The sequence below is a fragment of the Aulostomus chinensis genome, chromosome 7 (genome assembly GCF_037954235.1).
Source record: "Aulostomus chinensis isolate RoL2024-O1b breed Wild chromosome 7, RoL_Achi_v1.0, whole genome shotgun sequence".
Classification (NCBI taxonomy): Eukaryota; Metazoa; Chordata; class Actinopteri; order Syngnathiformes; family Aulostomidae; genus Aulostomus; species Aulostomus chinensis.
In genome coordinates, this window is record NC_141326.1 from 29,654,540 (window position 1) to 29,678,587 (window position 24,048).

Genomic DNA, 24,048 nt, shown 5'->3' on the forward strand with positions numbered 1-24,048 from the left:
CCTCAAAAAAACCCGAAAACTTGCCTGTCGGGTCGCAGCTCCAGCACCGCACCGACCTCACCCGGTGAAGCGGAGCCGCGGACGCCACGTCGCCTAAAGCAAACAAACTACAGAGGAGTTCCGAACCTCCCGGGGACCATGCTGGACCCGTCCTCCAGCGAAGACACCGGCGGGGAGTCCGACCCAGAAGTTGTCCAGGAGACTCCGAGGAAACCGGCCGGCTCCTCGGCGGGGAAACGGAGCTCCAGCAGCCGCGCGGGCGGCCAGCGGCGTCAGCCCGCCTCACCTGGAGGAACCCCTGGCAAGAGTGCCAGCGACGGCGGCGGCTCCACCGGCGAGGAAGAGGAGAGGAAGGAGCGCGAGCGGGTCCAGCGGGAGGAAGAGGAGAGGAAGATGAAACTGCAGATTTACGTGTTCGTCCTGCGGTGCATCGCCTACCCGTTCAACGCCAAGCAGCCCACCGACATGGCCCGGCGGCAGCAGAAGGTGAGTCTGCGGGAGCACGCACCTGTTGTCTGGGATGGAGGGGTTTCGTAGCGAACTCCCGTAGAGAATGTATCGCCTGGACGCTGACCCGATCACCCCCCAGATATTTCACGGAAAAGACCGACGTCACGTCTATGTTCTCATCATAAAGAGCCACTGAGTAATTCGGCATATACATCTTCCATTACAATTCCGTCATTAGTCCAGAAAATTTACTTTTCTGTCGAATTTTAACGTTTCTTCCACATTGTTACCGTTCCAAAACAGTCCAACGGAGGACGGTTGCAATTATCGTGGCGAACTGTTAAAATCCAAAAACCCGGCACACAAACTCTGCATAGCGCATACAAGTCACGCCGAGCTGACTCGCGTCCTGTCCTGGTTCGTGTGGGGTCTTTCATTCTTTTGTTCCTCGTATGTCTGCCTGCTACCCTTCTATTAACCTTAAATTAAAAGAAATCTTGGCGGGATCTGGTACAGAGGTGAAGCCAGGAGCGGAAGAGTGAGAAGGTTGTTTGTTTCATGAAGAGCCCACCTCTCTGTAATGTCCACATCAAGTCAGCCTTGATAAAACCAGATGCTGAGCAGCCACCTTCTCAGAAATGTAAGCATGTGTACAACCATTATTAATAAGCAGTAACTGTGCCATGGACCGGGTCTAGGAGGGGTCTCCTCCCTGACTGAGGCATTGCACAGGAACATATGATGAGTACGTGAACATCCTGCAGGCTCGTCTTCATGTGTCTTTGCTTTGGCTGTGTTGGACTTCATGGTTGACTGGACTGCTGTCCTTGGCTGCACTGCATCCAGCTCAGGTGGAGGGACACTGGGCCTGGTGAGCGCTGGCCGGGGAGCCGCCTGCTCCCCCCCTACGAGGACGCCTGCTCATTAGCCGCCCCTGCTGTTTGATTTCAGTATGCAAACGAGGTTCTTGGGGAGTGAATCTGCTGTGACAGGAAGCAGATGTGGGAGTTTTTATTTGTGCAACTTCAGTATTGGAACCCCCCTCCATGTCATGTTAATGAGACAGAGACTTGATCCATCAGGAGAAATCAGCCACTGGGTTTCGATTTTTCCCTCCTCTGCTTCTCGCTGTGCTGATTCATAAATAAACAGAGTGAAACTCGAATTATTAAAACTCCAGACGACACTGCATCAATTAGCCGTCTCTCTGAGGATGAAGGAGAGTTTCTGGTGTTGCTGTCCTCCCTGGCTGGTTGAGTCTGTATGAAGTGGGTTGCGAGTTTGAATCCCTCCAGCGCTCTGGACCATGAAACACTCCAGATGAGGGGGATGGATTAATGTGTCGAGAAATTAACCGACGTATGGAGCAGCCGAATTTCACGGATGGCGTGCGCCCGTGTGTGTGTGTGTGTGTGTGTGTGTGTGTGTGTGTGTGTGTGTGTGTGTGTGTCCCTTGCCTTTGTCTGGCCTCATTCTCTCACACGCACTCGGAGAACACACACAAACACAGAAAACTGAGCTGGAGGTTTGCTCCTGAAGGAAGGCGATCACCATCTATACTAACATTATTTGTAGGCCCCACCCCCCACCCACCCTAGGGGGAGGTATTGTTTGAGTTCCCCAGTTCGCCAATCAGTTGTGGTTCTGGCTAGCAAGGTAGCGTAACGCCTGGTTCCCCACACAGATGTCTGCTGTCTTTAATTTCATGTATAAATGAGAGGACGCCCCCAGAGGACCAGAGAAACGTCCATTCATCTGTGTTATCGACAGCTGGATGTGTGGGATATCCTCCTGCACCGCAGATACACTGCAGAGGTAGCGCGAGCCTGTTAGTTAGCTTGCCGGTAGCCTGTTAGCTTGCTTTAGCTAACACAGTTTGAGATCAACAGATTGCCACGATTGGGATTGTACAGAACAGCTCATCACAACTCTATTAAAATGACAATATGGCCTCTGTACGTCTAGTGTTGGGAGTCATTGTGTGATCGCAGCGTCTCAATAATCATCATTGTACAAGCAGATGTGGGGTCCGGCTCTCCAACCCTAAATCAGTCACCATTTCCAGTGCTGGTTTTAAGCATGCGGCGGCTCAGACTGATGCTCAGTGGGGAAGGTTTGATTTTTTTGAAAGAGTGTCGCGGAATTTATTCCATCATATCTCAAGAAATGTGATAAAATCTTCTGGTGATGCATTCAGTGTGGTGGAACTCCTTCATCCCCTGGGAGAGTGAAGTGAACGACAGAAGATCTGCCGGGTGGAGCAGCGGTGGAGAGGAGCCTGCTGTTGGTGGAGGTGCTCTTAAAAACCTTTCAGGAAACGAACGTGGGAGTGAAGCTGGACTCCAAACCAAGCAGATCTGAATTGTTCCGGAGCTCCTGGTCGTCACCTCAGCCAAACTCTGCCCCGGCGCTAACCGCTAACTAACACCGTGCAATCACTCGTCATCCTCCCTCCCACTCAACCCAATCTCCATGTTTGTCTCTGGGCTGCTGGGAGATGATGAGCAGACGGTTGAAAATAAGAGTTAACGGGAACTTTGCCGTCCTGGCTGGCGTGGTTCTGGAGGCGGAGTTAATGATGCGAGCTGGTACTTAGCGTCAGCGCCTTCAGCAGCTTCGCTGTGGGCGGCCATGATGCTGACACCTCCCCGAGAACACACGAATGTCTCCCCTCCGGTTGTCTTGAAGGAGTAAATAGCCAGAAAACATGGGAGGTTATTATGTGGACGTCAGATTTCTTAAATGTTCCGTTTGCAGACACGGAAATCAGCCGTCGCGGCCGCACGTGCCTGTCGACCTCCTGACTCGGTAGTTTTTCAGACCTGTAGCTCAGCCTCGGTCCTGCATCCTCACTGAAACTTTTATTTTTGACACCAAATAAAATCCTGTTTTTGTTTTTTTGTTTTTTAAAAAGGAGGAAAAAGAGAGAAAAATTACATCAAAGTGCAGCTTAACTAGGTTTGTTTGAGTTCTTCAGGTTGATGTTGCCGGACATTTGTCCAGAAAACAACATTCACAATGTTAATTTTACAATATGAAGCAAATAAACCAGCAGATCAGGCGGTGCCACAAAAGCATTGCGGTTCCACCTTCAGGAGCAGCTGCTAAGATTTTGAAATTAACTCACAAAATCTACCTGTCATCAATAATTCTTTCATCTCAACTGGACAGCTAAGAGTTCAACAAATGAACGATCCGGAACACAAAGATTCAGGAGACAGAACGTGTCGGTGTGAACACCAACAGTTCCCTGCGGCGCTGCCAGAGATGCGCACCTCCTGACCTGCAGCGCGGGGACTTTGAGGAAGTTCCGTGGACAAACTGAAGCAGAGAAACCAGCCGTGCAACATCCTGCCTTTCCTTGTTTGCATAGTTTAAATGTTGAGCTCCGCCGTTGTTTCGAGGGAGTGTGACGTGTTTGTTGGAGCGCCGGTGGTTGAGCAAGTCTCCTGCAACAAAGCTGATTCATTGATAACAAGACAGCTTCATGAAAAAGGAAAAGTAGTAAAAGCTGTCGCTCGTGTCGGTCTGGTGATTCACGTTGGGTGGAGTGGAAGCTACGTCTGGTATTGACGGAGTCTTCCAGGAGTTGATTAAAAATGCCGGGGACCCGATGCATCCGCGTCTCCGCAGGACTGCTGCTGAACCGCGCAGCTGAGACACAAATCAATAACAATCTGGGTTTTCTTTGTTTTTCCCCTGAAATTGGAAATAACGCACAGAAATTCAAGCCCGTTTGGTTAAAACTCATCTATTACAGCACCAGGGACGTCCGCCAAGGCGTTCTGGTGTTGTTCAGCAGGTCGAGCCTCCTCAGCCACACCAGAACGTCCAGGACGAGTTACCTGCCACTGCAGGTGGCAACAAACAACCGACAACCGTGTCTGCAGCGATTGTTCTGTCCATGTGACGATCGCCTTGTCTCGTTGTCGTTAAAGATTCAAAAGTCAAGACAGATTGTGATCGTTTGCAGCCCCGTTCGTCAAAGTCATGCATCTCAGTCCTCGCCTTTCACTACAAATGCAGAGTTCTACAGTTTTTGCATCAATCAACTGTGATTCTCCAGGCTCTGCACCGTGAATACAAGAAACGGTTAAAAGAGCCACCAAATTAGCGCTCACAGCCCCGTGAGACGTCCTGAAGGTCAGATTTGGATCCAGAAATGGCGACTTGTGGTTATTTTTGACTGATGTTGCGGTGCGGATTCACAACACTGACCTGAATCCTCATTCTTGTGCGCTTGTTCACATTTTAATGGAAAACTGCGATGGCGGCGTGTTTTTCTTTTTAAATTTTTATTGTGGTATCTGGATTATTTCTTTCAAACCTGACGCTGACACACCTACGGGCTTTCATGTCATTTCAGTAAAACAGGGTTTTGGACACAAAACTGGACGCTCCGTGGTGACGCCGCAGGTTTGAGGGAGGAACAGTCACGCGCCCGTGGCCTGCATGTAAGAGTAATGAATGACTTCCACCGTGACGCGTGCCACCCATCAGGCCGGCGCGTGCCACCCATCAGGCCGGCGCGTGCCACCCATCAGGCCGGCGCGTGCCACCCATCAGGCCGGCGCGTGCCACCCATCAGGCCGGCGCGTGCCACCCATCAGGCTGGCGCGTGCCACCGCTGGGAGGAGGGTCCACTTCACGAGCCGTTGAAGTATCAGAACAGAAGGTCGTGACTTACTTTGACGAAGTTCTGAAGCTGTGATGCGTCCACAGTGTCTCTTTGATGAGAGGTCCGTCAGGGACCAGGATGTCAAGTTGGTTCAAGCTGAGCTCCTCTGGTCATTTTCATCAGCTGGATTCCTTTGTTCTTCGCCGTGCTTGAAGGTCCCAAACTCACTCCCAGGCTGGAGCCACGCGCCTCCACTCAGTTACCTGACGGTCGGCCAGGTGATTTGACTCATCTGTCATGCTGACAGTCCAGCAAACGAAGCAGCGTGACCTCCTCGGGGGAGGTCCTCATGGCTGAAGGCTTTGCTGGACCGGGTTCAGAGATTACAAATCCACCACACGCGCATCAAATGCAGTTTTATGTGCTGCTAAGTTCATTTGCTGTGGCGAGCTCATGTTGATGTGAAGCTGCCGCTGATTAGAGTTGGGCTTTGATGGTGTTTTTATCGAGTCTCAGTTTCGTACGGTCCTGGCTTATTGAATCCAAATCCTTTCAATCCCTTATCAAATCTAATTAGGCTCAGCTTTCAACGTTTGCCAGTAATTAAGGCTCAAAGATCTGCCATCAGTTTTTTTTGTTGAGAGAAACATGTGGCCTCTCAACTCTCTGGGATGAATCCTGCCGTTGAAGATGGTTCCTTCCACCTCCGGCGCCAGAATCTTCTGGCCTTCTGTTTCTAGGTTTGTTGGTGAATGGCGGCCTTGTGGGTGTCAGAACCAGAACACGGAGGACCTCACCTCGGCATGCTTGGCGTGAGTCCTCAGTCCTTTTCACCACCTGGTTTCTTTCCGTGGTCAAGAAGTACTTCACACCTGCGGTACTTCATATAAACACATTTTGAGTCAGTATTTGCTTGTTGACTTAATTATTAATTTCCATGGATGTTTTTGGAAGTTTCTGGGAAACTTTTCAATCCTGTGCAGCCCGTGAGGCCGACCGGCACCAGCTAAGATTCTCCGGTCCGAGCTGAAGCCTCGATGCTTTTCTGGTTTCTGGTGTACACGAAGGTCCCTGGGAAGGAGGTGAGCATTTCTTTGTCTTTATTTGTGAGGTGTGTTCCTCGACATGATGAGGGAACTCCCACCGGTTTCTTGCTCATCACCATCAGAAGCATCCAGTCTTCCCCCGGTGTTTCTGTTTTTGTCCTGTTTCCAAGCTGACAAACGGAACAGGGAGACCAGAACTGCAGAAACCCCCCTCCTGATGGAGACCCACGCATGTTCTCCTGCACATGGCTAATCCCCTGGCAGCTGTTTATTGCTCAAACAAGATAACCACCGTCTCCCTCCCGCTTCGGCGCTGTAAGAAGCCACTGGTGCTGATGTGGAGGATTGTTTTTTTTCTGTGGGCATGATTTTTGACCAGAGATTTGCTGGAGGCGACATCCGTCCTCCTTTGTCATCTTCCCTTCCCCGTCAGAGATGGAGTTCTTCTCTGAGGGTTATGTAACCTCTCCTCCTCCCCTTTTCTCTCCTTCTCCTCCTCTTCCTCTCAGAGAAGTGACAGGATTTCTCAGCAGGGTTCTCACAGAGCAGGGAGCTCCACGAAGAGCGTTAGACGGCAAGTTAGCGCCGCCCTGCAGCTGGAGACGCCTCGCCAAAAGACACCTCAGTCAACTTCCTGTAATTAGCAGAGCCGCACTGTCGTGTCCTTCCCATGACAGCGCTACAGTGTCCTTGGCATGACGGTGCACGAGCGTCCTCCTCACGGCCTAACGTGCAGCTGTTGTGACACAGACTGTGAGCACTGGCTGGTCACGGCTGCTGGCGAGTGTCGACAGCTCAACGTCGCGTGGCTCGGCACTCGCAGGACGTTGCATCCCTGACAACATCTCATGTTTAACAAGCAGCAGACCTCAACTGGATTCGCCCACGTGAGGCAACTCTGGACAACAGACTGGCAGCAGCGACCCCCTGAATGAAGACGGCAAGCGAGCGCCAAGGCCCAGCTAACATTGGCATGCTAGGTAGCGACGGCAGTCCTCCGTCAGCAACAATGCTGTCAATTCACACCTGACAGCGACGTCAGCCCATCTGATTTGACCTCGCAGTTCAGGGAATCGGTGCTGTCTGTTGTTCACGTTTGAGTCTGTGTGATGAGAAAAACCCAAACTCTCATGAGTCGCAACACGGAAACGAGTGGCAGGAAAGATGGAGTGAGGGTGAGCTGTCATCCCCTCAGGATGGTTCTTCATTCGTCCCTGAGAGGCGGCGAGGAGAGAAAGGAAGGAAAAGAAGTGCACAGAAACAGGAAATCACATTCTGGTTTGTTCATGTTGTTGAAAAGCTTTTAGATTTCCAAATTAGTTTTTGCTGTTGATCGGAAAGAGGAAGAGCGAGGATTTGAAACATCGCCCACGATTTGACCTGAATGCGAACGATTAAACAAGTTACAAGGACCGTTTCCTGCAGGTGGTCAGCGATGATTCTGTTGTGTGGCTCATTTGTGAGCAGCTGCACCTTCACACTCCAGCTGCAGTCAGGCTCTCCTCGCTCTGCCTCACGCCGCCAGCTCAGTGGCGAGCTGAGGAGGAAACAGAAAGTAAGCTCGTAATTTAAACATCGGTTTCTCTGATCCAGTTTGTTTCTTCAAGTAATTGTTCAGACCACAAACGGTAACCCATCAAGGTCAGTGGTGATGCTGCTTAATTACCACAAAAGAACGTTTTACAATTTGGAAGCTTGAATTTGTCTGCTTGCAACTTCTTGACTGAGTCAGGTGACCGAGCAGTACCTTTTCTCCTTACTTTATTTTGCAGTAACAAAGAAGAAATTAATAAAAAAGAAAACAAGTCAAGAAGTTCTGAATTGCATGCATGGATTTATTAATTTTACCTTTGAACCCATTTGATTGTAACAACAAACAACATGAAAGCGATTAACTCATCTGTGCCTCTCTTCAGGTGCCGAGTTAGCATCAAGAAAACCAAACTGGTATCCATAAACAAACTTAACAGCAGGCTAACTAATTACCTGTAATGTTACATGGAGAAGACGATCCCACCGCTGCAGGTGCGTCCGCTGCAGGTGCGTCCGCTGCAGGTGTGCAGCTCGTACTCTGAGCTGATGTTGCTGCTGGGGACATTAGCTGTGAGGCTAGTTATTAGCTATTAGCCTATTGATAGCCCTGCATTCCTCTGCTTTTGATTATATCTGTTGTTTTACCAGGTGTTTCCACAGGTCAGGTTTTGAGCTGCAGGTTGTGATGTAATCACTCTCTCACGACGTGTTGCGTTCGGGCAAATCAGAAAGTTTCTCTCTGCCTGTTCATTCCTCTTCTTTCACAGTCACCATGATGTGTTTGAGGACCTGCGTTTGGGAACGATTGACTTTATGTGAGTTGGTGCTCGGTAGTACCGACGTGATCCCGGTTCCTGAGTTTCCCGGTCGAGTGCTTGTCATGAGATGAAGTGGGGCTCATTCTTGTGTGTCCAGGTCCACAGAGACCCAGGCACCGGTACTGTGTGCTGGCCTTCTGAGCTCAAGTGCTGTCAGGTCGGGTCTGTGTGATTACCCGGTAGCGGAGGCCGTCTCCTCAGTGACTCAGAGATGAAGGGTTAATCTACGTCAGGTGGATCGCACTCGCTCACGTTTGTATCAGGAGACCCTCGGCTCGCTCCTTCTGTTTGTCATTATTTTATTTATCCTGAGTCGCGTGTGTTTGAACTGCTGCAGCTCCTGACAGGTCACGGGGGGGTAAATCCTCCGACACCCAGACAGCCTCTGACATCTGCAGTCCCCTGGCGGCCGCAGACATTTATGAGTCATCATGAATAAATGGGTATTGACAGGTTGAGCACCTCGCATCATCTCCCTATGTGGCAGCCGGATCAGCCCACAGTTTCACTCGGTGCTTGTGGTGGTTAATTAAGTCCCCCGAGGCGTCTCCACTGCCGCTACGCTGGGTTGTTGAGACCATGTCCTCCTCTGTGTCCCCCCCCCGCAAAGCCGTGTCGTGTCCTCTGTGGTCTCTGCGCGCTCCTCCAAAGTACAGAGACGGTTTCAGACTCGCACAGGTGTCAAGCGCGTCGTGAGAGCTGTGTGACATTCGTGACGCTTCCTTCAGGGAGCAGTTAGGTTTTCTCGTGTACTTGAGTTCTACTGCCGTTGGAAAGAAGAGAGGCTCCACGTTCTCTGCCAGCTCTCAGGTCTTGTGGTTCCACCTACACGTAACTTAACTTTCTGTGTTGGCAGCAGCTGCTCGTCAGCGCCGATTCTCTCCGCTAAACTTGGTCAAAGACTTCAATAGATGTAATCCAATCTTGTTAGAACGATAAACATAGGTGACGCAAATAAATCCTCCCTGACAGCTGGCAGCAGTTCCTCCCTCCATAGAAGAGACGCGAGGCCTCCAGACTGCCATCTGAGCGGCATGGAGGAGTCCTGTCGTTCAGAGCCTGAAGAGAGACCCAACATTTAATATGGGAGAACTGAGACCTGCACAGAACCAAGAAGTGCTGGTTCTTGTTCTGATTAGCGTAGAAGCCGTTTCCGATGGTGCTGACGGGCTGTGACGTGACGCGGGTAAGCGACCAAAGAGCCGATTCTTCGCCAACAGCGTTAATGCCAATAAATCTGCTTTGTTTCTGATGCGCCGTGGCTAATCCCCTCCTGATTTCGGTGTAAATCCTCTGCCTTTCATCGCTTGCATGACCCGTTTTCGAACAAGAGTTTTGCATTTTGTTTGCTTCCGGTCGATTGTAGCGTAGAAAGATTCTGCTGCCGACTACAAGCTGAAAAGGAAGAAGCTTTTCTGTGAGTTTTGTTGATTACACACAACGATACAAAGGCCTGCGATCTGCTGCTCGAGAGCCAAGTCTGCCTGACCTGATTACCACACATGGAACCGAACCTGTACAGGTCGAGGGTTCCGAGCTTTGGTTCTGAAAAGACCCGTGAAGACCTGTACACCAGGTTCAGAGGCTGCTGGTACAGAACCACAGATACTCCAGGAGGGAAGCGAGCGGCCGTCCTCTGTGCGTTAAGGACAGAAAGTTTTATCAGCGATTGTGCTGAGGAGCAGATTTGTCCGTTTGAAGCTTCACGAACGTTTAAGCTGCAGGCTTAAGTGAGGGAGTGGGCGAGCGAGAGTGAGGGAGCGGAAGTGTGGCAACCCAATTTCTCCAATAAACAACAAAAAACAAAACAAAGCACAAAATGGAGCTCCAAAGAGCTGACAGTTCGCACTCTGCTATAAAATGGAGATTCAGACCCTACAGTTCCACGCTGGGGTTCTACTTCGGGCTGAGAACAGTCGATTTGAAGTGTGCGAGCTTTGCCTCAGGGACAGAATGCCTGTGTGCTCTCGCTGTGGTTGGTCACATGGCCAGGAGCCCCTGAAATGTTAGCTGGGTACTCGCTAACTGTCAGCAGGAGCGTTTGCTGACAGAACAACAGGCCTCGCTGGAGCAGTCAGACGAGAGCGAACCGGGAGAACGCCGTCTCATTTTACTCCAACGTGGACTTGGACTCAAAGATGGAATGATCGTCTTTGCGCCGTTCACGTCGTCGTTTACTGCAAACAGATTTTTGAGCGTCTCCGTCATTCTGGCTCCAGCAGGGCGGCAGCTCTTCTGGTCATCACTTCCTCACTCTCGCGGGCGGTGGTGAGCGCTTCTCTGTCAGGAAGGAACCGATTCCCGAGGAAACCTGAGGTTCCTTTTCACCAACTGCTCCTGGTGTAGTTTTAAAGGTGGTGGCGAGCAGGAGCGTGTCGTCGTCTCTCTGCTCAGAATGATTCGTCTCTGCTCGTCTTCTCAAGAACTGCCGCCCGACTGCAGGCGCGAGGCTGCGAGATGGAAAATCACTTCATTTCAATGTGCTCTGTTTGTTTTTCTAGCTGAACCTTTCAGACGGAGGTCACTCCTGATTGAATTTCTCCCTCTGCGCCGCAACGCTGATCCTGTTTAAACCGTTTAATTACCTCTCCAGCTGTCAATCATCTGGCTGGTATCGCCCCTGGCCTCTTTAGCCTCCCGTCTCACCCTCGTCGGTGTTGAACGTGGTGACGTATTCTTTTATTGTTGCTCGTCTGAGGGGAACTTTGGTGATTGTGTGGAGAACAAGGTCACAGGTGTTTCAGGTGGCGATGAAAACATGATTCACTGCTCCTCCAGGGAAGCACAGGCCTTTGAAGAAATGCCTTCACTTGATCACGAGGGAAATTAACAATCGATCAATCGACTGATCTTTACATTTCCATATTAAAAATACCTCTGGCAGATAAAAGTATGAACACTTTTGTCCTAAATGAGGTTTTTATTTCAAGAGGACATGGTAATCTAAGAGCAGTCCTCTAAACAAGGCGGCGAGACAGGAAACAACTTGAGGTATCAAGCATCCTGCAGACCTCTTAGACTTGATGATTGTTAGCTTGACGCTAATGAAGACCGACTGCTAACTAACGAAACTGTCTAACCAGCTCAGCTGAATGTGTCGGCTGGTCGGACTGAGCTTCGGTCTGAACTGAATTCCTGATGTGCTGTAGATGTTTTCTGTGGAATCGTTTCATTCGTGGGATGAGCGACGCGGCCGGTCATTTATCTGACAGCAGAGGGGAAGCAGAAGAAGAAGAAGAAGACAGACGTGTTGAGGAAATATGTCTCCCGGGTTTGTCATGGCTGGTTCTCCACAGCGCCTCTGCTCTCTGCTGATAAAGACGCCCCCGCACACACACACACACACACACTCTCTCTCTCTCTCTATCATACAGTATCATGTGTCACAACACTGGTGCTTCCTTCTGTTTAGCAGGTTTCGGCTTTGTTTGTGCGTTGATGTTTGCAGAGCAGCGCTCCAGAGGAGACGCTCTAAATGTCCAGCAGTGACAGAAGTGACAGAGCAGCCAGAAAGTTGAGCTCCTCAGAAACTTGACTTTACCGCATCGATGTGACAGAACAATCGTGAGGGATCAACAGATACACACGAGACACGGCGACTTTGGTTCTTACTGATTACAGTTTACATGCTATTGTTATTTATTATGTTATTTGTTCAACGCTCAAACGATTGTGTAAGTAAGTAAAGTGAGCAAAATTGTATTTGTATCGCGCTCTTCGCAGTACTAATACACAGAGTGCTTTACAATAAAAACAGACAAGACAGAAACAATGAGGTGACTGACATCACCGACACAACACAAAAGAACAAACAGGAATAAAAACCGTAGCCTTGTGACAGAGGCCGTCCGACATTGGGTGGGAGTGCAAATTCCCCCTGCAACAAATAAGAAGACCTCACAGCTGAGCAAAACTCACTGGAGCCCCGGAGAGGATGGAACCTCAGGCCTACGCTAAGACCCAAGATTGTGAACTTGTAGAAAGCTCCCTGCTGGTTCAGCTCCAGGAATCTGTGTGGGTATCTGAGGAAGGAAACCCAACAAATCGCTGCTCTCTCAGCTGTTTCCTGTTGTTGCTTCGGCTCTGAAGGTCCACGCGAGTGGCGGCTTAACGACGGTAACCCGTTAGAGCAGCGGAGGAAGGATTCATGAGGCAGAGACACAGCACACGCCGGACATTGAGCATTCAATTTACGGTCCTTCAGGAATGATGGAGCTCTCTGCTCAGCCAATCAATGCTCACGTTAAAAGCATCTGAACGGGTGTAACGACAGAGATCGTACATCTTTGAAACAAACACCGTGGTTGAGTCAGAGGAGGAAACAACAGTTGTACGGCTGGTGGAATTCAATAAAAGTGCCATCTCTCTAATGACTGCTGGTGGATCGAGCCAATGGGGCAGAAAAGCTCTCCACTGGGTCGCAGCAGGCGACGTGAGCAGAGGGAGGAGAAGGAAGGAAGGAAGGAAGGAGTGGAGGAGAAGCAGCGAGGGGAACAGAGGGGTGGGGGGGGGCTGAGCTGCTGCGAGGGGAGGATGAGATTGAAGAGACTGGACTGGAAAAGAGATGACGGCTGTGACTTCGCCAGTGGAGGAATATAAATAGAAGCGAGCGCTGCCTGGGCTCGCCCGCCAAGGCAGTTTGAATCAATTGATCATTGGTGTGCAGGAGAAGTTAAAGTCTTTTATTAGATCAGAGCATCCACAGAGCTGCAGCCGCGGCAGCGCCATCAGATTCAAGCCACTTCATCACCAGGCAAATATGTTGCAGTGTCACCTGTTGTGAGCAGACGCCAGTCTGACGAGACGCCATCACAACCATCGCACCAACACCGGTGCAGACGAGGCGCTGGGGAGTGCTTCTGAGTCTGAGGCGCTCTGATGATGATTAGAATGAAATACAGGTGAGATGAGCGAGCGAAACCAAAGAGCCAAGAAGAAAAGAACGGAAATAAGTAGACGGCGTGAGGTGACGGGAGGGCTGGTCCTGACAGGATGCATGCTTTAGGTGGTGGGGGCTTAATGACAGAGAGCAGCTCCTGTGACTTCTGGAACGATCAAAGACGAGCAAAGATGTCTGCTCACCCACAGACGCGGCAGATAAAAGAGGAGCGGGGGACGTAATTTCATTTTATTCACGCAGACGTTCATTCTCTCTGGGTTCTGCACTCAAGGTCAGTTCCTCTCAGCTGACGTGAGCTGCGCCATAGAAGCGCGTCCCCCCAGTCACACGTGCACCGCGATGGGTTGGGATGTTTCACCTCTGATTTGGCTGAGGAGTTCCTCTTCGATTGTAAACATTTTGAAAAGTCAGGCAACCCCGCATTGACAGCAGGACGAGACGAGACCTGCAGAGATGCGGCGTCCCAGGCTGCGCTTCAATCTGCCTCCTGTCAGACCGGAGGAGCCTCTGGCGTCAGAGGCCAAACCTCCACGAGGAGACTGAAACGGTCCAGTTGACCACGATGCAGCACTGAGATTTGAGCGGGAACCTTCACCAACGGAGAGGCACGCCGTTTACTCAGTCGAGTCCGCGATCGAAACGATGAGGAAGCAGGCGATTCTGAAAGCTCGGTGGGAAATTAGCCCCCTTTCTTTTGTGGCAGATTTGCGGTGGAACAAGTTACCAAGTTACCAGCGACTTTGTTGGCCTCGTCAGCTGATTGTTGTCGTTCCATGTCGCATCAGATGTACTCTCCTGATGACGGTGGCGCCACCTGGATACACGCCAGGCCTCCGCCGCCCACCGTGAAGGAATAAGTCTGATTAACAACACCAACCGTCCACGTCCACATGGACTTTGTGTCAAGTCCAGACATCTAACTGTGTCGCTAATAACAGGAAGTAGTCAATGACCATGGATGTTGTTAAGGCATCGGTGGTCCTGACCAGGCCAGGATCACCTTGTTCAGGGTTAATCACTCGCTCTCCTGCTGGGAGGTTCACGACAGAAGTTTGATAATTCCTGACATTTTAAAATGAGCGAGGCAGCTGAGGATTGATTCTTCACACCTCGCTGTGGTGAATCTCATTTTGAGACGTGGCGAAATCTGCGCCTGTGTCTCCAGCAAATGAGGTGTCAAGCAATAAATCTTGTGAGGAGGAGCAGCGAAGATGAATGACCCTGCGAGAGGAGAGCAGGTGATGCTGCAGGTGGACCAGGCGGCAGGAGGAGGACGGAACGGGAAAGAATATAATCATAATCATGTCCGCTGCAGAGGTCACACACACACACACACACGCGCGCGCGCCTACGCCTGTCTATCAGCAGGATTACACCAAGAAATACCAGGCTAATTTTCACCAAAGTAGATGGAGGAGTGAGCCGATATCGGCCGTGTAAAACCAGGACTGTGTGTCCAGATGTTCGCCCACTCTCACAGGCGGCAAACACATCTGCTCTCCAGCTGTTGTTTTCTGTGGAAGCCCACACACCGGCTGCAGCTTCACCTCCGTCAGTGGACTCGCGTTGTCCCATCAGGGTCCACCAAGGTCCTCAGCTGTGTGCCAGCCGCTCCACCTCCAGGCTAACCGAGCCCCTCCCCAGGTGTCCCGTGTGTAGGGACCCCAACCTGCTTGACTCAGGGTTGACTCTGCTGCCTGAGGTTCCGTTGCTCCAGCCACATGAGTCACAGATGCGCTATGTCAGGTTATTCAGTGTAAAATTTCTCCTATTTTTGGTGGGTTTTTTTGCATTTTCTCCTCATCAAACGAGTCAAATACCACCTCAAGTGTGGCTGAAAAACTTTTCCTCCTCCTCAGATTTCACCGTTTCCACCAAACCTTTTCTAACGCGACGTGTCGTCGTACCTTCGTGAGCATCGAGCTGCTCTCGTTAGCTCTCCTGTGTCCATCGCGTCAGCTCGGAGAGTGAGATCCAGAGTGACCCCTCCCTGAAGACACACAACACATCCTTCCCTTTATAAACACATCAGCTGACCGCTGCGGCTGGACGCGAGCGCGCGCACACACACACCTGACCCACATGTCCTGATAGATTAGATTTATGTGTATTTAAGGCTTTTGGACGCTCAGCCTCCTATGCTGACTCTTGAAATCAGGTCAAGCCGGGGTTGATTAAAGGTCAGCCAAGCTGGCCGAGTCCGATGACATTAGACGGACATTTTTGTCAGGTGGTAGATTCGTTTCAGGGTGTCCTCGAAAACTTTGAGGCCCACTTCCTTCACTCACACCCCCTGTTTTTTAAATGAAGAGAGCAGGTTGTCGCCAGGTCACTCTGGGTGGGGGGGGTCTCTCAAGCCAGGCTGGAGTTTGCCGTGGATTTTATTTTCCTCGGGTTACGAATAAACTCATGAGGTTTCCTCTCTGTGCCGACGCTGGGATGATTCTCCTGTTGGTGTTTTACCATCCAGCTCAGTGCCAAATCAGTGAATACTTCACCAAAGACAGAGACTTTTGTGGGGGGGTAGATTACAGTTTGGTCTGTTTGCAGTTCCCCGTCTCCCGTTGAGCTGAAACCAGGTTGCGTTTGTGTCGAACAGGCGTTTATCATTGCAGCAGGTTCTTGGGTGGTGGAGGAGCGGGACGTTCCCAGGAGGTTTTCCTGCTCCTGGTACCTTCCGAGTCCGTCAACTACAACACGGAGACTTATCTGACCATCAGAACCCCCTGAACCACCTTGGTGCTGGACTCCCTGCTGTCTGCTGCATTCATCATATATTATTTTTCGAGAAGGAAGGAGGATTGGAATTTTAATCAACTTGACCTCATCCGTATTTATGTGAAAAATATAGAAAGTATCCAGATAAAGTTATAAACTCGTGCTTTAATCCTGCACACAAGACGATGTCTGTCCGCTGTTGTTTTGTGGAAACGCAACGTGTGTGAGGTAAGAAGTTCTCACCTGGCCGACCCTCCTGTATTGCGGGGGGGCGTAAGCGATGGAGGAGCTGTGTTGTGTGTGTTGATCCTGAACGCACCGTCTGAGTGACTGTGAGGGACATAAATTTCTCCTCCTGTCACTTCTGCTGTGCACAAAGTGTTTCAGTCTGAAGCGAACGTCTCGGAGAGAAAGAAAACAATCAGTCAATTTGTGGGAAGAGAGTCTCGGCTCAGTGGGCCGTGCGCGCTGGAGGTTGCAGGAAAACAAGAGTGTCACCAGCCTCGCCGCCGATAACACATGACTGCTTCTGCAATGATGCCAAATTAGGAAACGTTATCATGCAAAATGTCCTCAAACAAGTTTTTGTTTGTGAAAGTAACTTTTGTCGGCATTCCTCTTTAATTATTCCCAGCCGTTCTCAACAAGGCCCTGGTCCATTCCTCCAGAGTGTGAAGCACAGACGCTACACAAGGAGAATAAACGCCACAGAAAACTCACACCAATCGAAGCACACACATTTATACACACAAGAGTTGAGCGAAGCTGAAGCTCTGGCACGCAGAGCGCTGCCCTGCTGCCTTGCTCACAGGCTGCAGTCAGGGAAGATGGTGAAGAAAGACAGTCGGTCAGCCTCTGAGAGCTTTAACTCCCTGTACCTGGCACATCCATAGTGTGTGTGCGTGCGTGTGTGTGTGTGGTGTCAGTGTGTGTTCACAGACTCTCGTTCTCCCTCTGTCCATTTATCTGCGACGTCTGACAGGTACGCTCGCTCTCGCTCAGTCCATGTGTTTTTTTTAATCTGAGCTGCGTTCTGACAGCTAAGAGAGCTGCGGGGAACAAATAGAAGTGGTCCTCTACTGGCATCTCTCTCTCACACACACACACACACACACACACACACACACACAAAAACAATGCTTTGTGTTTTATTGATCTGCCATCGGGAGGTCCTTCCTGCTGCCCAAATAAGCTGTTAACTGTCCTCTATAACTTATCACCTCTTCTGTTTGTAGGAGAAAACTGAAATTAAAGCCTTCAAGCATAAACAAACACACATCTGTGTATGTGTGTGTGTGTGTGTGTGTGTGTGTTTTTGTAATCTATTCGAGACCTTGGATGTAAATGTCCTGGCAAACAACCTGAGAGTTCCTGGTGAAGGTGTGGATTGAGGTTAGGATTAGGATTATGGCTCAGCTCCCCGTATGAATGAAATTCTGTGGAATGTCTCAACGAGCTGTGCAAACTGTTGTGTTGTTGTGGCGTATGACAGCATATCATTGCAGGCTGGCTCTGGCATATAGTCTGGCATGTGCTCTGGCATGTAGTCTGGCATGTAATCTGGCATGCAGTCTGGCATGTGCTCTGGCATGTAGTCTGGCATGTGCTCTGGCATGTAATCTGGCAGTAGTTATCAGGGTTATGCAAAAACTAAACTATCAAGATGAGTTCCAGAGATTGAGATCTGAATCAAGAGTCAGAAGACCTTCATGAACAATTCAGGTAATTAACAGGATCAATAGATGTTAATGTGTAGAAGCTCTCGAGGACCCTGATTATACAGTTTTATTTTTAAAAGGGGGCCACTGGCAGAGGCCTGTTCTCACGCAGTTTCAGTTCTGAACGTTATTGGGCAAAAAATGCTGTTGTTAATAAATCCAACCCTGTTCTCCTCTGCTGACGTTAAATGTGATATTCAGAAAAGGCAGCAGAAAAACATAAACTGCCAGCAGGTTAGTGGCGGTTAGTGGCTGCCAGCAGGTTAGTGGCTGTTAGTGGCTGCCAGCGGGTTAGTGGCTGCCAGTGGGTTAGTGGCGGTTAGTGGCTGCCAGCAGGTTAGTGGCTGTTAGTGGCTGCCAGCAGGTTAGTGGCTGTTAGTGGCTGCCAGCAGGTTAGTGGCTGCCAGCGGGTTAGTGGCTGCCAGTGGGTTAGTGGCGGTTAGTGGCTGCCAGCAGGTACGTGGCGGTTAGTGGCTGCCAGCAGGTTAGTGGCTGTTAGTGGCTGCCAGCAGGTTAGTGGCTGTTAGTGGCTGCCAGCAGGTTAGTGGCTGCCAGCGGGTAAGTGGCTGCCAGTGGGTTAGTGGCGGTTAGTGGCTGCCAGCAGGTACGTGGCGGTTAGTGGCTGCCAGCAGGTTAGTGGCTGCCAGCGGGTTAGTGGCTGCCAGTGGGTTAGTGGTGGTTAGTGGCTGCCAGCAGGTACGTGGCGGTTAGTGGCTGCCAGCAGGTTAGTGGCTGTTTGTGGCTGCCAGCAGGTTAGTGGCTGTTAGTGGCTGCCAGCAGGTTAGTGGCTGCCAGCGGGGAAGTGGCTGCCAGAGGGTTAGTGGCTGTCAGTAGGTTAGTGGCTGTCAGTGGGTTAGTGGCTGCCAGCGGGTTAGTGGTGGTTAGTGGCTGCCAGCAGGTTAGTGGCTGCCAGCGGGTTAGTGGCTGTCAGTGGGTTAGTGGCTGCCAGCGGGTTAGTGGCTGTCAGTGGGTTAGTGGCTGCCAGCGGGTTAGTGGCGGTTAGTGGCTGCCAGCAGGTTAGTGGCTGCCAGCGGGTTAGTGGCTGTTAGTGGCTGCCAGCAGGTTAGTGGCTGCCAGCGGGTTAGTGGCTGTCAGCGGGTTAGTGGCTGCCAGCAGGTTAGTGGCTGTCAGCGGGTTAGTGGCTGTCAGTGGGTTAGTGGCTGTCAGTGGGTTAGTGGCTGCCAGCGGGTTAGTGGCGATTAGTGGCTGCCAGCAGGTTAGTGGCTGTCAGTGGGTTAGTGGCTGTCAGCGGATTAGTGGCTGCCAGCAGGTTAGTGGCTGCCAGCGGATTAGTGGCTGCCAGCAGTTTAGTGGCTGTCAGCGGGTTAGTGGCTGCCAGCGGGTTAGTGGCTGCCAGCGGGTTAGTGGCTGTCAGCGGGTTAGTGGCTGCCAGCAGGTTAGTGGCTGTCAGCGGGTTAGTGGCTGCCAGCAGGTTAGTGGCTGCCAGCAGGTTAGTGGCTGTCAGCGGGTTAGTGGCTGTCAGCGGGTTAGTGGCTGCCAGCAGGTTAGTGGCTGTCAGCGGGTTAGTGGCTGTCAGTAGGTTTGTGGCTGCCAGCAGGTTAGTGGCTGTCAGTAGGTTAGTGGGTTCATGGCTGCCAGCAGGTTAGTGGCTGCCAGCGGGTTAGTGGCTGTCAGCGGGTTAGTGGCTGCCAGCGGGTTAGTGGCTGCCAGCAGGTTAGTGGCTGCCAGCGGGTTAGTGGCTGTCAGTGGGTTAGTGGCTGCCAGCGGGTTAGTGGCTGTCAGTGGGTTAGTGGCTGCCAGCGGGTTAGTGGCGGTTAGTGGCTGCCAGCAGGTTAGTGGCTGCCAGTGGGTTAGTGGCGGTTAGTGGCTGCCAGCAGGTTAGTGGCTGCCAGCAGGTTAGTGGCTGCCAGCAAGTTAGTGGCTGTCAGCGGGTTAGTGGCTGCCAGCAGGTTAGTGGCTGTCAGCGGGTTAGTGGCTGTCAGTGGGTTAGTGGCTGCCAGCGGGTTAGTGGCGGTTAGTGGCTGCCAGCGGGTTAGTGGCTGCCAGCAGGTTAGTGGCTGTCAGCGGGTTAGTGGCTGCCAGCAGGTTAGTGGCTGTCAGCGGGTTAGTGGCTGCCAGCAGGTTAGTGGCTGTCAGCGGGTTAGTGGCTGTCAGTAGGTTTGTGGCTGCCAGCAGGTTAGTGGCTGTCAGTAGGTTAGTGGGTTCATGGCTGCCAGCAGGTTAGTGGCTGCCAGCGGGTTAGTGGCTGTCAGCGGGTTAGTGGCTGCCAGCAGGTTAGTGGCTGTCAGCGGGTTAGTGGCTGCCAGCAGGTTAGTGGCTGTCAGCGGGTTAGTGGCAGTCAGCGGGTTAGTGGCTGCCAGCAGGTTAGTGGCTGTTAGTTGCTCACAGCTGGTCAGATACTGCTGCCGTCTGTGGTGGTAAGTTGGCGCCTTTACCATCAGAATGTCTTTGTTGCTGTTAGCGTTGCAGCAGGCAGGAGAGTAATGGTTTAAATTCCCCCGAATGGTGGCACACGCCTGACACCTCATACATATGCAGCGCAGCTTCTGGTCATTCTGCTGCTCATGAAAACTTAAAATTCTCATAAAACAAAATATGTCAGTCATGGTTGACTGGCCGGAAATTACCAGGGCCCTGGTCCTGGTATTTATAGGGAAGAAATTCTTCTCTCTGTCCTGGCAGCTTTGTGCTGCTGGGATTTGTTCCTGTGTGAAATGTGTCGTTCATGTAGGGAAGCATTTATTTCACCAGACGAGATACACACATGCTTGGACCGCAGGGGAGGGATGGAGGTGTCGGTAGATGGATGATAAAGCTCGTTGTTGACGTGTTGATCGGTTAAATACGACAAGAATATTCACAGCTGAGCCCGGAGTTTGTGTTTTAATTTTGTCAAATTCATCAATCATTTGTCGTAAGCATCAGGATTTGCTGATGAAAAGCTGATTATTCAAAGACAAAGTACATTTTTTGGGTGCAGCATCGGGCCCACAAATGGCAGCGGGGCTTAATGTGGCTGCGCCCCCCCAATGCTTTAAAAATGTATAAGCTGTGTTTGTCATGGAAATGATGTGAAACCAATCACGGCTGCATGGAGGAACATTATAAGATCTACTTAACATCCGTCTTAAAAAGGCCTCGGGAGTTTAATGAAGGTTGTCAGGGGAGTCAAATAAATTTCGTGTGTAGTTCCAGAGGAAAAATCTTCCATTACGTTCCTTATTTTAGGGATCTCGTGTCTGAACTTTTCTTTTTTCCTAGAAGACAGATTTGTCCTCTTGGTCTCCGTAATGAAAGACCTTTGATGGGAAATTAGACTTCCCCCTCTAATGACATGTCAGACTGTCACACTTGTACAAAGAGTCTAAATTTGTACTTTTGTTCCGTTTGTCATCCATCTTGGCATCCTCTCATCTTCTGCTCCTCCTCTCCATTATCTCTGATTGATCACATCCTCCTCCTCCTCCTCTACTTACTCCTCCTTTCCTCTCTTTCTCCTCACGTCCTTCGACCTCACCTCACCTCACCTTCTCCGTCGTCGTGTCTTTCTCAGGTGAACAAGCAGCAGCTTCAGGCGGTGAAGGAGCGTTTCCTGGCCTTCCTCAACGGGGAAACTCAGATTGTGGCGGACGAGGCTTTCTGCAACGCCGTGAGGAGCTACTACGAGGCAAGACGACTTTATCTCCTCTGTAAAACTTTCCTCCTGAAAAATTAAACAATGTATTTTTAGATTCACAAGCCAGAGGGTCCTCTGAGGCAGACAGGGATGTGGTGAGGGAGGTGGTGGTATTAAATTTTCATGCCCCAGCCTCTTATTATCAACACTCCATTAACCATCAACCGGCATGATTTAAAAAAAAACACAAAAAAACCCCACAAAAGTAAAACCCCAGCGGGCAAAAAAGAACCGATTTTATTTCACCGCCTCCAACAGAAGCAGCAGCGGTTTGGCGGCGAGAGCCTCCGCCCACCTCTGATGACGGAGTGGTGGTTGAGCTGTCATGGCACAAAGTAATTAAATTTATCACCAATATCAGACTGAGACGGATTAGAAAATCGATCCGGTCTGCTGGTGATTTCTTCTGAGCTGCCCGCCACCGCCGATCCTCAAGCTTTGTAATTTCCCTCACCTGGGCGCCCTCTAACCCCCCCCCCCCGTCGCTAAGATACTTCCTATCCCACTACTGAGGACATCCATCAGGCGGTGTTGTTTTACAAACACGGATGTCACTGAGGTGTCAAAGTTCCCGCGGTATCACATTGGTGGGGTTTCTCCTGGGCTGCTGCTCGTTGACTCGGCGCTAAGTGACACACAGCGATCAACATGGCGGCCAAGTAACCAACAGTCGCAGTCTCAAGATGTTGACCAGGAATGTCATGGTAGTTGTGATGTCCTGAGTCAGAGGGAAACACTGCGCAGTAGGAATGAGAACGACGTGGCTACAGCAGGAGACAGCGGGGTCTCCGTGCTCGCTGCAGTAACGCCATGGTGTTGCTCGCCATGACCGACCCGGAGGCAGGCAGACCCCCGTTTGAGAGACAGTCTCCATCATCGTGCGCTACTGTGACTGGTACTTGTTACCTGTTTACTTCCTTACAGTCCCCTTTGACTGTAGCCTCCCTGACATGTGGCTGGTAGGCTACGACGTTCTGGATGGGGCCTTCAACGCCTGGAGGTGTGGAGCGCAATGACCTCACTGATGGCGTTCTTTTATGACATCATCCTGTAGACGAGAAGCAGCAGGTCCAACATTTCCAGTGGTTTGGAAACGACTGTGAAGCTGAAATGATCCTGACGCCAAGTGAACAGAGAGGAAGTTCATGACGCAACCAGGGGAGATAAAGCAGAGCGCCCACGTGGGGGCGGGGTCATAGAGGTCTGTGGGCGGATGGGACTCCTCCAAAGAGGTGGAAACCCTCCTGAGTCCTCCTCTGGGTCTGTCCGCTCCACAGCTGGAGGCAGAGATTTCAGCGGATTTCCTCGCTCTTTTCCTTCGCCTCGGTAATCGGCCGCTCTTCTGCCTCCATCTCTCCCTGCACGTCCCCTCGCCCTCGTCCTCCCCGTTGAGCCTCCAATCGTCTGCTGAGAGATGGCGATCTTATCAGCCTCTCGCAGGCTCGTCCTTAATTGTGAGTGAGAGAGACGACTCTTCCTCTGACTGCTCATCATGGTTGTGGTATTTCACAGTATTACTACAGTATTACTACAGTATTACTACAGTATCGTTCGGGATTACAGTGGAACACGTATAAAGAATGTCGCCACGCTGCAAATACAATGATGCTTGTTTTCCATCAGTCACACGAAGCCGGGGCAGCGTCTTCCCCGATCCTGGATCACAGGATCTGGACTCTGATCTGACTCACTGATCAGCTGACTGATCCAGAACCTGTTCCTTAGCTTGTGCTAGATTAAGAACCTCACCAAACACGTGGAGCTCAGATCAGCTGCTGTGGAACACGACTGAATCTTAGAGATTTCTCTTCATCCTCTGCTCCTTAAGAGGAGCTGTGTGGCAGAGATCAGCTCAGGTGCTCCCCACCTGAGGGTCATTTTATCAGTCAGGAATGTTGCAGCGGAAAAAAACCCTCTTGAACATTGTTCTGAGTAAAGTCACCTACCGGAATTCCTTAATCCCGAAACACTGGGGGGATTTTCTGGTTATCCAGCAGATTTTGTCAATTTAAAGTCTCTGGAAGTCGTCCAAATGTCCACAGGGTCAAAGGTCACCCGTGATGAGCTCCAGCCATTGTGCGGGTGCTGCTCCTGCACCGTTGTGGTTCCGTCCTCTGTCATTGTAACATTATTGGGGTGAATAGATTTACAACTGCGATCGTTCCGTGAGCGCGAGCACCAAAAGGCTCTCAGCGGTCGGGGGTGTGAATCATCAGCAGAGGAGGAAGTGAGGCAGATGGAGAGTCGGGAGGATTTCACGCTGATTTCTTTTATTACATGAATAGATCATCGTTGTCATGTTGTATATTCCAGTGAAACCGTTACACTGCGCTGCATCAGCGTCTCTCCAGCAGCCCAAACGTCTCAGCACCTTCTGGCTGGAACAGTCGGTCTGTTGGTAACACCAACACGCTCTGAGCCGAACTGAACTGAAGAGGATGGAGTGAAAACCAGGAGCGCTTGACAGCGACCAGGTAGAAGATGGAGTTATTAACAAACAAATGATGTCATACTTGCTTATCAAGAACAATGCTGACAAACTACTAAAAATGTCAACATGTATTTGTGCTGGAGCGGCGCTGCGACATTTGTGGTAGCTTAGATGTTAGC

General features: G+C 50.9%; 1 protein-coding gene across 7 annotated transcripts in view; it reads left to right on the forward strand.

Annotated features, from left to right (window-relative positions):
- The first annotated feature begins 5 nt into the window (after positions 1-5).
- Positions 6-24,048, forward strand: part of cadps2 (Ca++-dependent secretion activator 2) — a 121,320-nt gene continuing 97,277 nt past the window's right edge. For 3 of the 7 annotated variants that reach the window (XM_086209846.1, XM_086209848.1, XM_086209849.1), the window contains exons 1-2: positions 7-486; positions 21,316-21,429. In XM_086209846.1, the coding sequence (XP_086065972.1) occupies positions 139-486; positions 21,316-21,429 (462 nt within the window). In that variant the 5' untranslated portion in view covers positions 7-138. Of the gene's footprint in view, positions 487-21,315; positions 21,430-23,809; positions 23,913-24,048 lie in introns of those variants that run through there. The other 4 variants (XM_086209850.1, XM_086209851.1, XM_086209847.1 and 1 more) reach the window with 3 other exon arrangements.